Source organism: Nerophis lumbriciformis, linkage group LG22 (assembly GCF_033978685.3).
Source record: "Nerophis lumbriciformis linkage group LG22, RoL_Nlum_v2.1, whole genome shotgun sequence".
Classification (NCBI taxonomy): domain Eukaryota; kingdom Metazoa; phylum Chordata; class Actinopteri; order Syngnathiformes; family Syngnathidae; genus Nerophis; species Nerophis lumbriciformis.
The window spans coordinates 17,651,226-17,667,757 of NC_084569.2; the positions used below are offsets into that span (position 1 = coordinate 17,651,226).

At 39.8% G+C, this 16,532-nt stretch overlaps 1 protein-coding gene across 1 annotated transcript in view; it reads right to left on the minus strand.

Annotated features, from left to right (window-relative positions):
* The window catches only part of LOC133615132 (E3 ubiquitin-protein ligase rnf213-alpha-like), a 108,710-nt gene extending 92,676 nt beyond the window's left edge, over window positions 1-16,034 (minus strand). The window contains exons 1-10 of the mRNA XM_061973493.2: window positions 15,949-16,034; window positions 12,027-12,139; window positions 9,719-9,831; window positions 5,046-5,480; window positions 3,764-3,864; window positions 3,495-3,656; window positions 3,132-3,331; window positions 2,757-3,049; window positions 2,410-2,669; window positions 2,125-2,334 (exon numbers count right to left, since the gene is read on the minus strand). Coding sequence (XP_061829477.1) covers window positions 2,125-2,334; window positions 2,410-2,669; window positions 2,757-3,049; window positions 3,132-3,331; window positions 3,495-3,656; window positions 3,764-3,864; window positions 5,046-5,480; window positions 9,719-9,831; window positions 12,027-12,139; window positions 15,949-16,013 — 1,952 coding nt within the window. The 5' untranslated portion in view covers window positions 16,014-16,034. The remainder of the gene's footprint in view (window positions 1-2,124; window positions 2,335-2,409; window positions 2,670-2,756; window positions 3,050-3,131; window positions 3,332-3,494; window positions 3,657-3,763; window positions 3,865-5,045; window positions 5,481-9,718; window positions 9,832-12,026; window positions 12,140-15,948) is intronic.
* Window positions 16,035-16,532: the final 498 nt, after the last annotated feature.

Consider the following 16,532-nt stretch of genomic DNA (forward strand, 5'->3'; position numbering starts at 1 on the left):
AGGTTGCGGCTTAGCACGCCGAAAAACTGCTGGCGGTGGCCGTGCAGGAGGTTGCGGCTTAGCTGAGCGCAGTTGTGCCACCCCACTAGCACAGTTCCCAGTACTAGCCCCCCCCTCAAGACACGGATACCAGACGCGCTCTTTGCGGTTTGGAACCGTCTTCAAGGGTGGGTGGGGGGAGGTAAGGAGGGGGTATACTCCTCCTTGTTAAATTGTCCTAAAAGTCTATTCTCACCCCCCACTTGAAATTGGGTGGGAGAACAGGGGGAAAAATTATGTGCAGTGGGCGGAGCAATAGTCACTGGAGGTGGGGCCAAAGTAATTGGGGGCGGAGCTTGAAAATCAGAATGTGACTGACTAGACTTGAACTTAACAAAAATGTCCTGATAATGTTTTATCTTAGAATAAAAGTTATTTTGAATTGGCTGACAGAAAGAAGCAGATGATGGAAAAAAAAATTCTTGATCAATGACGTCATCAGAAGTGGGCGGAGTTACCTCTTCGGGGGGCGCCAATGAAATGACGTCATTGTTGCAGCTGTCCATGTGACTGACAGCCCAATCGGAAAACTGTTTGGCGAAATGGTCGATTGGGTTGCCAAACATCTGAGGAGGGGAAGTTTGGGCTGCATGTAGCTTGCTGTGTACCAGTGGAGGAGTCTGAGGGAGTGGCGCGTCCTGGCAACGAAGTGAACACCTCTTGGGCGGCTTCCGTCTTCACTGACGCGTTCGGTACTGCGGGGGTGTGGCGATGTCCTCGGGCCAAACGGAGTGGATTGGGACCAGCTTTCCGTTAGGACCCCATATCAGGTCCTGGCGCTCCGAGGGGGAATAGCGAAGAGTTTCCGCCTCCATCGCTCGCAACACCTCCCACATACCTTCGTCGAACTCCTCGATGGCCTCCGCGGGAGAATTGTTATTTGCTGGCTTCCTACTGTAACGGTGTGGTCGCATCGTGATGCGGGTGTGGTTCTCCCAAGGATGCAGACGGCTTCGGACACAGCTTGCAGGTAGGAAAATGATTTATTTAAAATATAAATCATTCGATGAACAAACAAAAAGACATGCACGTAGCACAAAAGGCAAAAACAAAACGACTAGCGTGGGAGCTAGCAGGCAAAAATGGCATAGCGTGAAAAGCTAGCGGGAATCAAAGTAGTCGTTAACAGTTGTATGGGAACAAACTAGGAAGCCAGACCGAGTGAGGCCAGGGCAAAGACTAAATAGCCCTCTGATTAGCGCCCGGGCAACAGGTGCGCGTCCCGGACACTAACCAGAGGCAGGTGTATACAATCTGCCGTCATGGCAACAGAAACAAACGAAACTCAAGGTGCTGAAAACACATGTGACTCAAACCATAAACAAACTATGATCCGGGCAGCGGATCGTAACAGATATATATGTATATATTTTGTATCTCTCTCTCTCTCTCTTATATATATATATATATATATATATATATATATATATATATATATATATATATATATATATATATATATATATATATATATATATTTTATTTTTATTTTTTTATTTTTTTTTATTACAGAAATTGGATCAAATTGTTAGGTTCCCAAAGATTCACACCCCTAGTATGAACCATACTGCCCCTGTAACTACTTGGTATTGGATTGATACCACAATTTCTGGTATTGCCTGAAATTATTGTAAAGTAAACAGAAAAATAAGTGTTTATTACATTTTAACAAAAGTGGAGATAGAACCATGTTACAGAAGAAAGCAATCAGATATTAACAGTAAATTAGCAATTAGATAAATAATAGTTTTGAAAAAAATAATACAACTGGAACTGCTGAAAGTTGTGAATGCATACTTCAGCAGCAGCAAAATTAGCCATATTGCCGGTTTTGAAATGGTTCTATTATCATTTATATGCCAACAACATATTATGATATACAGTATATTGTTATTGCAGGAGGCTGCAATATAGATTTTAGGCCATATCGCTCATCCCTCTGGTCAACCACTGGTGTCTTTGGATAAGCCGCACTTACATCATCAACTATTCGAAATTATCCCTAAAATACCGGTAAAGTCTGAAGTTGTACAGATTTTTTAGAAAATCAATGAGATATGAATGTAATGTTGGGGGTGTTCTTACTTCTTGTCATTACTGTTCATTTTACATCCCTGGTCCAGGACTCTTTGCAGACCTGCCCACGACAAGTCAAACTCAAAGCTGCTGGAAGTCAGTGTCTCAAAGGGTTTTGAGGAGCCTTTGATGAGGTGAAAGAGCGGTAATACCAAAATCCAGTGGGGATTTCCATTATTCTTCACAGTGTTTATGAGGAACAACAACCTGCTTGGCAGCCTAAAAGATAGACAAGAATGTGCCATAAGATTACAAAACACTTCTCTGCTGTAAGTTGCAGTAATTCATCTTTACCCTTTAAGAACAGCAATATCCTGTGAAAACTTTTCCCAGTACTGGAGGAAGTCGTCTCTGTTTAGTTTGGGTAAACACAGTGCAATGCATAGGCGGAGGAGCACGTTCGAGTCCAGTTTGGTGGTGTATGTGCGCCACACGTAGAGCACGATCACAGCTGCTCGCAGGGGATCTTTAATGTACACACTCTTGGCATTTTCATCCTTCCGTAACTGAGGAGTCACACTTGTCAGCATGAATTCGTTCATCACCATCTTCACCTAGGAAATCAAATCATAAATGCAAAACGGGTGAAAAAGAACTTGGCAACATCTGAATGGAAGTTTCTACACAATGACTGAACTTACTTCATCCACTCCGAAGTTTAAGGAATTCAATTTTCGCGCTTTGTCCTCATAAACATATGGGTGTGCATAGACCTCAAAGAACTGATTCAGCAGGACTAAAAAATTTGACAAATTGATGTCAGTCCAGTCGCTGAGAAGCTCAAATATCCTGCCGAGCATTATTCTCCCAGCGATCTTTCTGCCTTGAACAAGTGAGTTCTTCTGGTTGGACCAAGGCATATATCCTTTCATTATGTCTAAACTGTTTTTTGATGGCTCAACACAGACAATGTCATCATATTGATGCCAGTCCCCTTTATCAAAAAGATACAACAGAAATGTATTAGGACTTAACAAGCCAGAGGTCTATTTGGCACGAGTTCAAGTTTTCCATACCGTCTTTGTTAAGGAGCTGCTCTTCCACAAACAAGCATCTGTTAGTAATGTGGTCAGAATCCGATTCGGAGATGTACTCAAACGCAAATTCTTGCTGTTTTATCTTGTAGACACCATATTTGTATGGTATCGACACAGACACCTTATCTTTTGTTGTCTCCATACTGCCTTCGACCAAATACCCATGTTCCCCACAATCGCTGCAAAAAAACAGACAGACAAAAGAGAGGATGACGACACATGAAGTCTCTTAAATAAATCAGTCAGTGTGAGCAACCAGTGGCAATGTCATCATATCATCTTATAAATGCTTCACAACCCAATAAACAAGAGTGTCAATACACCATATCCACTTTTTAGTACCTGGTCACACTTAGCTGAACTGCATTTTGATACCATGTTCCAATATGAGATCCAGCCCTGATGCAGACGAGTTCTTTACTCGGGTCAAGATTGAAGTCTTTTGAGAGGACGGCGTGGAAGTAAATTGTCATTCTGTTGTTGCAAGAAGTCATGTTCGTCTTCCTGATTCAGACAACCAAAAGGGAAAACATAGCGTTATTGCGACGATGACGTTTTAATTTGTATTATATGTGATCAGAAAAGTGTGGCCAACTAAAGAAAAAACTCACTTTTTCAGTTCAAGTGGCAACGGATTGGATACTGCATCATGTGCCATGTGCTGCACTGCAACCGGCATGTCTACGCTGGAGCCGATGTCTGCAGCATGTTCCTTGAAAAGAATAGACCTCTTAAAACAGAGCAGGATGAATGATCTTGACTATTCGTGTTTACTTTGCATTTAGTGTTACCTTAAATCAGTGGTTCTCAAACTTATTTTGTCATCCCCCACTTTGGACAAGGGGGAGTTTTCAAGCCCCACCTGCCCCCATCGCCCTAACAGAACTCTAATGCCAAGCTTAACATTTTCAAATTTATTGAACATCAAGTAACATCAAGTTGTATACATTCAAACTCAATAACATAAAATAACATCAAGTTCAATAATAAATAAAATAACTGTGCAGCTGTGGTATAACTTGCATCAAGTTCAATCATAAATAAAATAACTTGCTTCAAGTTCAATAAATAAAACAAAAGTGTTATAACTTGCATCAAGTTCAATAATAAATCAATAAAAGTGTTATAACTTGAATCAAGTTCAATAATAAATCAAATACAAGTTTTATAACTTGCATCAAGTTCAATAATAAATAAAATAAAAGTGCCACTTTGCATTCTTTGCAAAAAAAAAAAAAAAGGAGGAGCAAGTGACAGCACTTTGCCCCGGGATATGGAGCCACTTTGCTTCACTGTGAAACAGCACGGCTGTATGCTCAGCTCCCATTTCCTCACACAGTGCAGAGAACAGTCGCGCTTTCAGTGGTCGTGTTTTGATCAAATTTACCGCACTCACAACATCTCTTAAAACCTCATTGAGTTCGGGGCTGAGCTGCCTTGACGTGAGTGCTTCCCGGTGAATGACACAGTGTGTGCCCGTCAGATTTTTGTTTCTCTGCAGGCGCTGGCTCGACGACCTTTGAGGTGCGAGTCACAAATGTATCCAGTTTGTGTAATTGTGGTCCACACATTAGCCTGCTACCCATCCGCGCGAAAGTTTGTTCCGCTTAGCCCCGCCCCCATTAGTTACTGTTGCTTTGTCTGTCAAAACTTTCGCTCCTACCTAGAAATTTAAAGCCAACAGGAAAAATAAGTAATTTACATTTATTTATATAGCGGATTTCACAGACAGAATCACAAAGTGATTTACAGTGTGTATAGAAAATGAAAGCATAATAAAAAAAAAATCTAAGAATATAATAATAAAAAAAAAAATTAAAGTGAAATTTCCTCACGTTCCTCGCGCCCCACCTGTCATGTCTCTATTCCCCACCAGTGGGGCGTGCCCCACACTTTGAGAAACACTGCCTTAGATGGTGTCTGAGGGCCAAAAAACATTCTTTGTTGTGCAGTACTAGATTGCTTCTGGTTTTGCTCCTTTACATTTTCGGTCAATTTTGTTGGTGTTGTCATTTCTGGAATCACGTTGGCGTTACGGTCAAATGAAGGTTCCTCAGAGGTGACTTGTTGATTGTTGGCATTCGAGATGTCGCTTCTAGGTCTTTGAGACTTTTTGTTGTTAGCTTTGTTGCCTTTGCCAAAACCTGAGCTAGCTTCTAAACTGGTGCGGACCTTAGAGGTAAAGTCCCGAGTCAGAGCTGCTGAAGCTTGACCAGAAGTGAATTCAGATGTGGGTGTTGTACTTGTTTTAGTCATTTCACTATCACTGCCACCAGATGTTGGTAAGACACCATCTTTACTCTTTCTGTCCCTCTTTCTCTTTTTTTTCTAAAAAACATTAAAAAAAAGAATCAGGTCTGTGTTCTGCTAAAACAAAATCACAGTTTGAACAATAAAATTCACCAACCACTACATTGGATATACACACGTATGAGTTATTAAGATACAATACATAATCTGTACCAAAGACTGCTTTTTACCATATCACAATACCAAATGTCCTGTCAATCAAAACCGGGCATTGTTATTTTTCTTGGCAGATTTGTATATATTGCTGAATATAGACAGAAAGGGGTCCCTTGAGATTGCCTGCTGCATCATTTTATGGGGCCCGCAAAAGCCTGGTAATAAAGTGCATCAATAAAGTGCTTCATCTTTCTTATTAATTTATTTTTTGACAGAAAAAAATTTATGTATTGCATGGAATTGTGCATGTTTGAAATGTTAAGATCTGATCATGCAACAAATACTATATTATTTGGGCTGTCAACGTTAACGAGTTAATGCATGTGATTAATAAAAATGTTTTATTGCGGTATCATAAATGAATTAAGATTAATCACAGTGTTTGTTTTGAATCAAGCATAATTATTTTAATCCTTTCTGCTATGTTTATCTTAGCAACTGGGTGCCACAGCGTTTAGGATCCGTTATGCTACAGTGTCTGCTCTACGCACAGCCTTCTGACTGTGTCATGATGTAGTTGCTGATCTAGTTAAAATAAGAGTATTTTATTACTTTATTATGTGTGATGTACACTGCATCCAAACTTCAAGTGCAATAAAATAGTTCACTTTCGCTGGGCTTATTCCAGAGTCAGGTGCGCAGAAGAACAAAAGTAACTAAGTCAATGGGAGAATACGCAAAAGGCCCGATTTGACTAGGAATGCCCACATAGTGCTCATCTTGGATGAAGGACACGCCCACTTTGCATAAGTTAGGCAAAAGTGCTAAAGTCGGGACGGAAGACTCATTACTCATTTACTGCTCATTACTTTGGCATGACATCCTTTTTTTGTCTGTGTGAAAAGCATGGAACACAGACCTTTACTAACACTTGTGAATGTTTTTGAAATCCATGAAAGCATAATGTAATGTAGCATAATGGAGCCTTTAAATCTTGCTTTCCGTGACCGGGTTTCGCAGTACGCATGCACTAACTTCTTAGCGACGCACTCACTGGCGGGATTGTTTTGACACAGTGGATCTCATTAGACCAGGGTTGTCAAACGCGTTTTCATAGAGGGCCACATCGCAGTTATGGCTGCCTTCAAAGGGCCGCTTCTAACAGTGAATGTATGAATATAAACAAATAATCGCCTCATTATATTATTACACAATTGCCTATGCATTTGATTTCTGTACATACAAATTGATACATAACTTGCTTTGATATCATAAGTCAAGGTGACAAGCAGATATTTAAGTATGTATTATTATTTTGACTAACAAGTTTTATACCGTATATTATAATTAAGGGCGCTGATAAAAATTGATTGACATCCGAATCGCGATTTTTATTTATTTTGATTCTAGGTTGGTGAATAATTGATTTACAAAAAAAGAAGAATCACTTTTCAAAAAGACCTTTTTAGGCCATCTCCATACTTACCCGCTGCGCCTAGAAGGCATACGTCACCAACCAAAATTAGGTTTTGTAACCTGTAACCTTTTTTGTAAAGTTTTATTAAAATTAATATACCAAATAATACTTTGCAAGAATCGGTTTGCGATGAGCTGCCGACTTGTCCAGGGTGTACCCCGCCTTCCGCCCGAATGCAGCTGGGATAGGCTCCAGCACGCCCGCGACCCCGAGAGGGATAAGCGGTAGAAAATGGATGGATGGGTTTGAATCGTTTTAAATCGAGAATCGATTCTGAATCCAATCCTCACATCATTAATCGGAATCGAAGCAAATTGTGAAGGGCCTAAAGATTGTCGCCTCTAATAATGTTATAATATTTGTTCCATGAGCAGATGATGTTCAAGTTTAAAACACATACAATTTCATGCATTACATATTTTTTCGGTCAAAATAGAAACAGTCAATACATTTAGTTCGACAGATTAAGTACACACATTATTTCTTGGCTTGCGCAGGACACATTAAATGATGTCAGTGTTGGCGCTAGGAATATTCAAAATGGGGTCCGAAGGACCCCATCAAGTCATAAAAATGGGGTCTCACAGTACTGTTTTGGGGTCCTACTGTTTTGTAACCGTTTTGAAAACAAATTATAAATGTATGCATTATCCTGTTATATCTCACATTCTATACGGTTTTGGAAAAAGGTTGTCATAAACGTTACTTAATTATTTTAAAAAATTGTACAAAAGTAAACAATTTTTTATGCATATTTCAATTTATTCACTTATTAATTCATTTTCTTCTTTCCTTCATGGATCTAAACTTTACTGTTGCCACCCTAAAATCAAAGTTCTCTGGCTGACGAGGACCACTGACACATCTCATCTCTGCATATTTTACTAGAATACCCTTATGGGCATTACATATATCAAAATCAAGTACTTACTGTACTATTTACTTGTTGAAATACCATTTAAAAAGCTAAAATCTACCCAAACTACCACTTTGCTACTGCCAAAAATGGATTTGAAGGGTATTTGTCACGGCCAGGGTGCATTGGAATGCGCCCTCATCATTGCGCTCTGCGCTTCACACCGCGGGACACGCCCACGACTGTGGCGCACATCCAGCTACGCGCCCCGCGTGTCTCCGCCCTGCAGCTGCCGCCAGCTGCAACCACTTGCCGGCAATCATCACACCTGCCTGGAATGAAGTAGCTGCCTTCATAAGCCTGGACATCTTGGCATGCCGGCGCCGGAATATAATCATCTGTTGGCGTATAAGCGTATAGTAAGCGATCATCCTGCTTGATGCAATACTGTTCTCTCTGTCTGTTTTCCCTTCCGTGTTTCATTGTCGTATCATCCTACTGCAGACCTCCGTTCCTGTGTTTTTACGTTGCTGTGTGTCTCGTCATTTCTCGTCGTCGTTCCCCTGCTTCTCGGACTGCTCCTTGGATCTCGACCTCCCGCTTGGACACGGATTCCCCTCTTCCCCTGGACTTCCTCATCTCTCGTTCAACACTTGGTAACGCACACCTCAGTTAAATACTACACATAGTCTTACACCATACACACTCTTGGATTTTGCCACACTCCATTTCCTTAGTTCGTATATTTAGTGTTGTTTATTATTATATATATTACTATATATAATAAATCATTGAACATTACTGCCATCTAGTGTCTGTTGCCGTCACCTCCCCTGCAAACCTTAACAGTATTTTAACAAGTAAACAGTACACTAAGTACTTGATTTTGATATTTCTAATGCCCATGAGGGTATTCTAGCAAAATATGCAGAGATAAGATGTGTAAGTATCAAAATATAACTTGAAATAAATTTTTGGCAGCAGCAACATGGTTGTTTGGGTATATTTTAGCTTTGTAAAGGGTATTTCAACATGTATTTTAACAAGTAAACAGTACAGTAGGTACTTGATTTTGATATATGTAATTCACATAAGGGTATTCTAGTTAAAAATGCGTGTGTAAATATGCGATGTGTAAATATCAAAATATTACGTTGAATCACTTTTTGTTACATTTAATGAACATTTTACATCAATGAATACATCCAAAAACTTCATAAATATGTATTATGTGCACGAAGAAATAACAGTTACAATTGTATGTATATTCCAAACAAGAAAGAGGCTTTAAATCTCATTAGTACCACAAAAAAGGCAAACTGTCATTTTCCGGACACGATAATGGCTTAAATAATGTCAAACACGTAGCGTTACAATAACCACGAAGATAAAGTGTTTTTTCACACGTAGTAATCCGCTGTGGACAGACGAAACCAAGAAATCCAGGTTTAGCGAGCGGTGCGCGCTCCCGCGAAGGAAAGACATTTTTGGCAGGCAATCACATTTTGGTACAACACCGCCAAATACAAACAAAACAAAACACCGGTGGAAAGCAATAATCGATTAATAAAAACAAGCAAACCCGAGTTTTGACCCGGAGAAGGCAATGTCGGTAAAAAAAAAAAAAAAATCCGCGTCCCGGACGCGTGGACTTCCGGAAATGCGCCTCCTTTCTGATTTCAGTGCGTAAAAAGACACAAAAAGTGCGTGAACGCCAACATTGGATGTGGCGGAACAGATTGAGTTTGACACATGTGCATTAGACAGGGCTGAGATGAGTGGAAATTTTTTTTAACAATGTTAAAAAAAAGGCTAAGAGTGTTTTACCTTTTTCTTTGAGTTGATAATGCTCTTGTCATTTGGCCCACTGGAGGTATCTTTGGTGAGTTTCTGTGATTTGTCTTCTTCCAAATCTGCCCCCAAGGACTTTGGTTCATTCCCTTGACGTGAATTAAAGAGTTCAAACTGATCAAAATACTGCTAATGGATCAAGGTAATTGTCCAATGCACCAAAATAAAGGACTGGCCTCTGTTCCTTGTGGCTGAACAATGCATTGCATATGTGGCTTTATTTTAGTGTAGCACTTAATACATGTATAGTATTTTTCGAGGGTTACATATAATTACACTGTAAAAAAAAAATCCTATTTTTATGGTTAATTTACTCTAAATTTCTACTGTAATTTTTCTTTTCTTTTTTAAATAGTTTATAACAGTGGTCCCCAACGTCCGCGGACCGATTGGTACCGGGACGCACAAGGAAAAAATAAAATAAAATAAAATATTTTTATTTTTTATTTTTTATTTTTTAATTAAATCAACATAAAAACACAATATATACACTATATATCAATACAGTCTGCAGGGATACAGTCCGTAAGCACACATGATTGTATTTCTTTATTTAAAAAAAATAAAAAATAAAAATAAAAAAAAAATAAAAAATCACCCCCACCTCCCCAGTAATGACAAACTATGTATATTTCTTTTTTTTTTTTTTTACAGAAAAATACCAAATTAATTATACATAGCATTTTCTGTTTTCTTAAATTACTTTCAAATTCATGAAAAATTACAGTAATTATCTTTCATTAAATATGTAACTTGTTATATAAAAGTCTATGTCTATACTAACAATCTAAAACAGGGGTGTCAAACTCAAATACAGAGTTGGCCAAAATTTAAAACTGAACAAAGCCGCAGGCCAAGGTTGAACAAGTTAACCTTTAACATACTCTACTAGCTATCGTCACGTCCGCTTTTCATCCATCCTAACATCGTTCAGACCCAGTCACAAGATATGTGCGGCTTCTGTACACACGCACGAGCGAATGCAACGCATACTTCATCAACAGCGATACAGGTTACACTGATGATGCCAGTATAAACAACTTTAACACTGTTAGAAATACGTGCCACACTGTGAATCCACACCAAACAAGAATGACAAACACATTTCGGGAGAACATCCACACAGTAACACAATATAAACACAACAGAACAAATACCCAGAATCCTTTGCAGCACTAACTCTTCCGGGACGCTACAAAATACACCCCCTCTACCACCAAACCTTCCCCCCCACCCCACACACACCTTGTAGCGTCCCGGAAGAGTTAGTGCTGCAAAGGATTCTGGGTATTTGTTCTGTTGTGTTTATGTTGCGTTACGGTGCGGATGTTCTCCTGAAATGTGTTTGTCATTCTTGTTTGGTGTGGATTCACAGTGTGGCGCATATTTCTAACAGTGTTAACGTTTTTTTAATCGGCTACCCTCAGTGTAACCTGTATCGCTGTTGATAAAGTATGCGTTGCATTCACTTGTTTGTGCGTACAGAAGCCGCACATCATATGTGACTGGGCCAGCACTCGTTGGACTGGTTGAAAAGCAGACCTGACAATTTTCGGGAGGGATGCTGATGTTTGGAAGACTCCCGGGAGGGTTGGCAAGTATGAGAATTAGCGGTGAATGCAGTGGTACCGCGACATCGCCGCAATATATAATCGGCGAGCCAGTTTAGTGTTAATTTGATATCGCCTCAAGGGCCAAGTGAAATTACACGGCGGGCCAAATTTGACACCCATGCTGTAGAATAAAGGTATTTTTCTGCAGAACTGTTTGCATCGTCACTTTATTAAAGGTGGTTGATCTTAACAATTCAGAAAAAATCGGTAAAATAATGGTATTTTTCTGTGGAACTGCCAGCATTGTGTTTGATCGTAATAATTTGGAAAAACTCTGTAGAATAAAGGTATTTTTCTGCAGAACTGTTTGCATAGTCACTTTATTAAAGGTGGTTGATCTTAACAATTTAGTAAAAATCTGTAAAATTACGATATTTTTCCGCAAAACGTTTCATGAAAATTTCTGTAAATATGTTTTTGATCATTATTTGGTTTACAATGTTTTACTTTAATTTTATGGTTTTCGTTTGGCAGCCATTTTACAGCTTTTTTTTTTTACAGTGTAAGCCAAGTGTATTTCTTATACATATGCAGCCCATAATCATCAAATTGTGTATCTCGGGATCATCCATCCATCCATTTTCTACCGCTTGTCCTGTTCGGGGTTGCGGGGGGTGCCGGAGCCTATCTCAGCTGCTTCGGGATCATATGATTTGCAAAATGTTTCTTACCGACGCTGTTGGGAGGCTGGAGAGACAAGTTTTCGCCACAGTTGCTGCAGAACTTGGCTTTCTTCTTACAATTGCGACCACACTTTGAACACTTCATTTTTAAGACTTCAGAGCTATAAAACACAAAAAAATATATATCAAATTGAATAACTCACCCTGGTCCCAACAAGAAGAGATGTATTTCACTTTCAAGTTTATCAACTAAGATATCCATCCATCCATCCATTTTCTACCGCTTATCCCTTTCGGGGTGGCAGGGGGTGCTGGAGCCTATCCCAGCTGCACTTGAGCTGAAGGCGGGGTACACCCTGGACAAGTCGCCACCTCATCGCAGGGCCAACACAGATAGACAGACAACATTCACACTCACATTCACACACGAGGGACCATTTAGTGTTGCCAATAAACCTATCCCCAGGTGCATGGCGCCGATCCCTTGGGTGCTTCGGGACCCGAGCACCCACGGACAATGCCGAATATCCACGTGGGATTGATGGCAACTTCCATTCATCCATCCATTTTCTACCGCTTGTCCCTTTTGGGGTCGCGGGTGTTGGAATAATTGTTTGTAAGTTATCACACAAGAAACGTTGTATTATGAATGCTGTCTTTCGAGGCCTAACAAGAGGAAGAAGGCTCGTGAAACGCCACTGTGATTTCAACACGGACAGATGGCAGGATCTGCTCAACTTCCAGAGGAACTCTCTTTGAAGTGTTAAACGAACTCTCTCTGAAGTATTTCACAAACTCTCTTCCAACTGTTTGGTGACCGAGGTCAACGCTATTTACGACCCGGTGCCCTCTTGAAGTTGCTGTGGTCAGGAGACGGGAGGGGTTATCCATTGTCCTCCAACACCTGCCCCAGCTGGATCCAGGAAGAGCCCAAGCCCGAGAAATCCTCTTCTTGGTCTTCAAAGCGACCGAAAACAATGACTGTTTTACATACTTCCCATTCCTGCTGTGACATGTGTTGGTGCGTGAACATTGAACATCTGAATAAATGAGGAGACGAAACCCTTCTTCGTCAGAGCGTGGTGCAGGACTGTACAGAGAGTGCAGTGGCCATGTCTCTCCTCAATATTGAGTCCAAATTGAATTCTGTCTCTGTTTGATTCCTTGCCTTTTGTCTTGTTTAATAGATGTCCTCAGTGTTTGAACGTGACAGCGGGAGTTGCTGGAGCCTATCCCAGCTGCACTTGGGCGGAAGGTGGTGTACACCCTGGACAAGTCGCCACCTCATCACAGGGCCAACACAGATAGACAGACAACATTCACACTCACATTCACACACTAGGGACCATTTAGTGTTGCCAATCAACCTATCCCCTGGTGCATGTCTTTGGAAGTGGGAGGAAGCCGGAGTATCTTGTTGTAGATAATTTTGTGGCGAGTTTGGTCCGTTTTACAAAATAATAAAGCCACAAATCATATGAGATATATATGGACAATTTTTTTTTTTTAATACACACACACCGAGCACCCACTGGCAGAAATGTAGATTGCCGCCTATGCCCAGGTGCATGTCTTTAACTGAATTAAAATGTAAAAGAATACTCAAAGAAATAGTCATGAGAATAATAAAGCTTATTGATACTTGTAGCCTCAGAAAAAGTGATTTAATATACTGGGAATAAAATAATAAAATGTTTTTAGGACCAATAAAACCATACTTGCCAACCTTGAGACCTCCGATTTCGGGAGGTGGGGGGAAGGGGGTGGGGTAGGCGTGGTCGGGGGTGGGGCGTGGTTGGGTGGGGGCGTGGTTATGGGCGTGGTTAAGAGGGGAGGAGTATATTTACAGCTAGAATTCACCAAGTCAAGTATTTCATATATATATCTAAGAAATACTTGACTTTCAGTGAATTCTAGCTATATATATTTTTTTATTTTATTATATATATATGTATATATAAATAAAATAAATACTTGAATTTCAGTGTTCATTTATTTACACATATACACACACATAACACTCATCTACTCATTGTTGCGTGAAGGGTTGAATTGTCCATCCTTGTTCTATTCTCTGTCACTATTTTTCTAACCATGCTGAACACCCTCTCTGATGATGCATTGATGTGTGGCACGCACAAAAGTGCTTTCATCAAATGCATTAGAGTCTGGAATCTTCCATCTCTCCCGAGCATGGCCCAAAACCGGTCAATCTTTGCTTCCTGAGGAAGATCTTCAGTGCCAAGCACTTGGTAGTCCACTACTTCTTCCCGGAGGCTATCCAGGTCCAATCGCAGCTGCGGCTTGGAACTTACAAACTGTTATGAGAGTAGCGTTTAATAATATTATTGTTCTTTAATATGTGAGCATGTGAGGTGAGTGACGTCAGTGAGTGTGTGGGTGAGAGAAGAGAGGGAGCGGTAGCGTGAGTGCGGGCGGGGACTAGTTTGTTTTGTGTTGGATTGGCTTTGTGCAAGCAATCAATAAAGTAAGATTTGCAACTAATCGCCGGAATCAGGCAGGAAAGGTGCAACAAAGCGTATTTCTTCGTCGGCGTCGCCATGGCTGTATCTTCCTCGTTCTTCTGCTTCGTCTCCTTGTTGTGTGCGCAGTTGTGCACTGCACTCTCTAAAAGCCGTATATGTTATTGATGTTATAGATGGCAGTATTGTCCTGTTTAAGAGTGTCACAACATTGCTGTTTACGCTAGACGAACTGCTTTACGGTAGACAAAAACATAACTGCTGTTGTTGTGTGTTGTTACCGCGCTGGGAGGACGTTAATGAAACTGCCTAACAATAAACACACATAAGAAACCAAGAACTCGCCCTCCATCATTCTACAGTTATAATGTGTTTGGGCAGGCACACTGTTTATATCGTGGGAAAGCGGAGTCAGGTCCGCATGGAGCTGGAGGGGCCGTGGCCTCCAGCTCCGCCTGAATTTCGGGAAATTTTCGGGAGAAAATTTGTCCCGGGAGGTTTTCGGGAGAGGCGCTGAATTTCGGGAGTCTCCCGGAAAATCCGGGAGGGTTGGCAAGTATGAATAAAACACTAGCTTTAGAAAGCAGGTCCACACACAAGAAGATGCATTCACATTATATAATGAACAGCACTGACAGGGGTCATGTGGCTGAATATTGTACACTCGTGACAAAACTAGTCATAACACAGATTTCTGTCGCCTACACATTAGAATACAATTTGAAAGACACAGTGATCCCTCACAATGCGAAAGGATCTTTGGTTGTATCATCATATTTGGACTCAAGGATCACTTCCGGTTTAGAAGAGCTCATCTGTTAGCAAAAGCAAACATCCACGGGAATATATATATATATATATATATATATATATATATATATATATATATATATATATATGTACAGCTCCACTAATGGACATTGGAGTGTTACTTTCAAAGGCAAAATTAAAATATTGCTAGAAACATAATTTTATATGGGACTTTATTGTATTATATGTATAGTACATGTTCCAAAAAGAAAAAAGCATAGAACACCACCAGAATTAGAGATATTACAAGTCAAAGTGATAAAGCTTAGTGTTACGCTCAGGACTTGGTGTAACTAAACATTAAAGTTAAAGTTAAAGTTAAAGTACCAATGATTGTCACACACACATTAGGTGTGGCGAAATTATTACCCTATAAGATGAAGGCAATTGCATTTTATTGATATTTGAAATGTATCCAATGTTTAAAAATGAATTTTTAAATATACTAAATGTAAAAAGGGGAATAAATATTTAAAAATATGATCATTAAATAACATCTAGTTTGGTTACGCCATCATGAGCGCAACACAAGGTTGTAAACGTTTCAACTACAATTCTAAATAAGATGTCAAAAGCAAACTGAAATCAAAAACACACAGCTTAAAGATTGATCAATACCTATTTAAATTTAGTAATACATAAATATGATGATTTATCAAAATATAAAAGAAATATACCTGAACAGATATAAAAATCGCGTTTTTCCACGTTTTTGGGGCATTTTTATGCTATTTCCAAGCATCTCCTTTTTATTATCGTTGATTTTAAATGGTCAAACTAATGCATATTATATATGCATGCCCTAGTAAACAAAAAAAAAGTCATATTTAGTTTGATTGTTACATTTTGAAGTACATTTGTGCAGGTGGGTGCGAATGTAACCATTACCAGAGCTATACACATGTAGTTTATATAATAGAAAATATATCACCAAACATGTCAGTATACGTTCGAACTTGGTCAGCCTTCTTATACAAGAGCGTCGTTGGAACATTTGAACAAAATGTTCCCTATTAGAAGCACTGTACTCATACTGCTCAGCAAAAATATAGTCGGGTTTCAACCACAAAATAGACACCCAAGATGAAGATCATAATTAACGTTATCGTTGAGGTTTTTGAGAGCTTCGTTTTACCTGCACCGCGAAAGACACGTCCTTCATCCGGTCAGCGGTAACAGGTTATGGCGCAGATAAGCGTGGACGTGGAATAAATACTGTATGTGAAGTTTTACTTTCACTTTGTTTTCTTAAGAAATGACG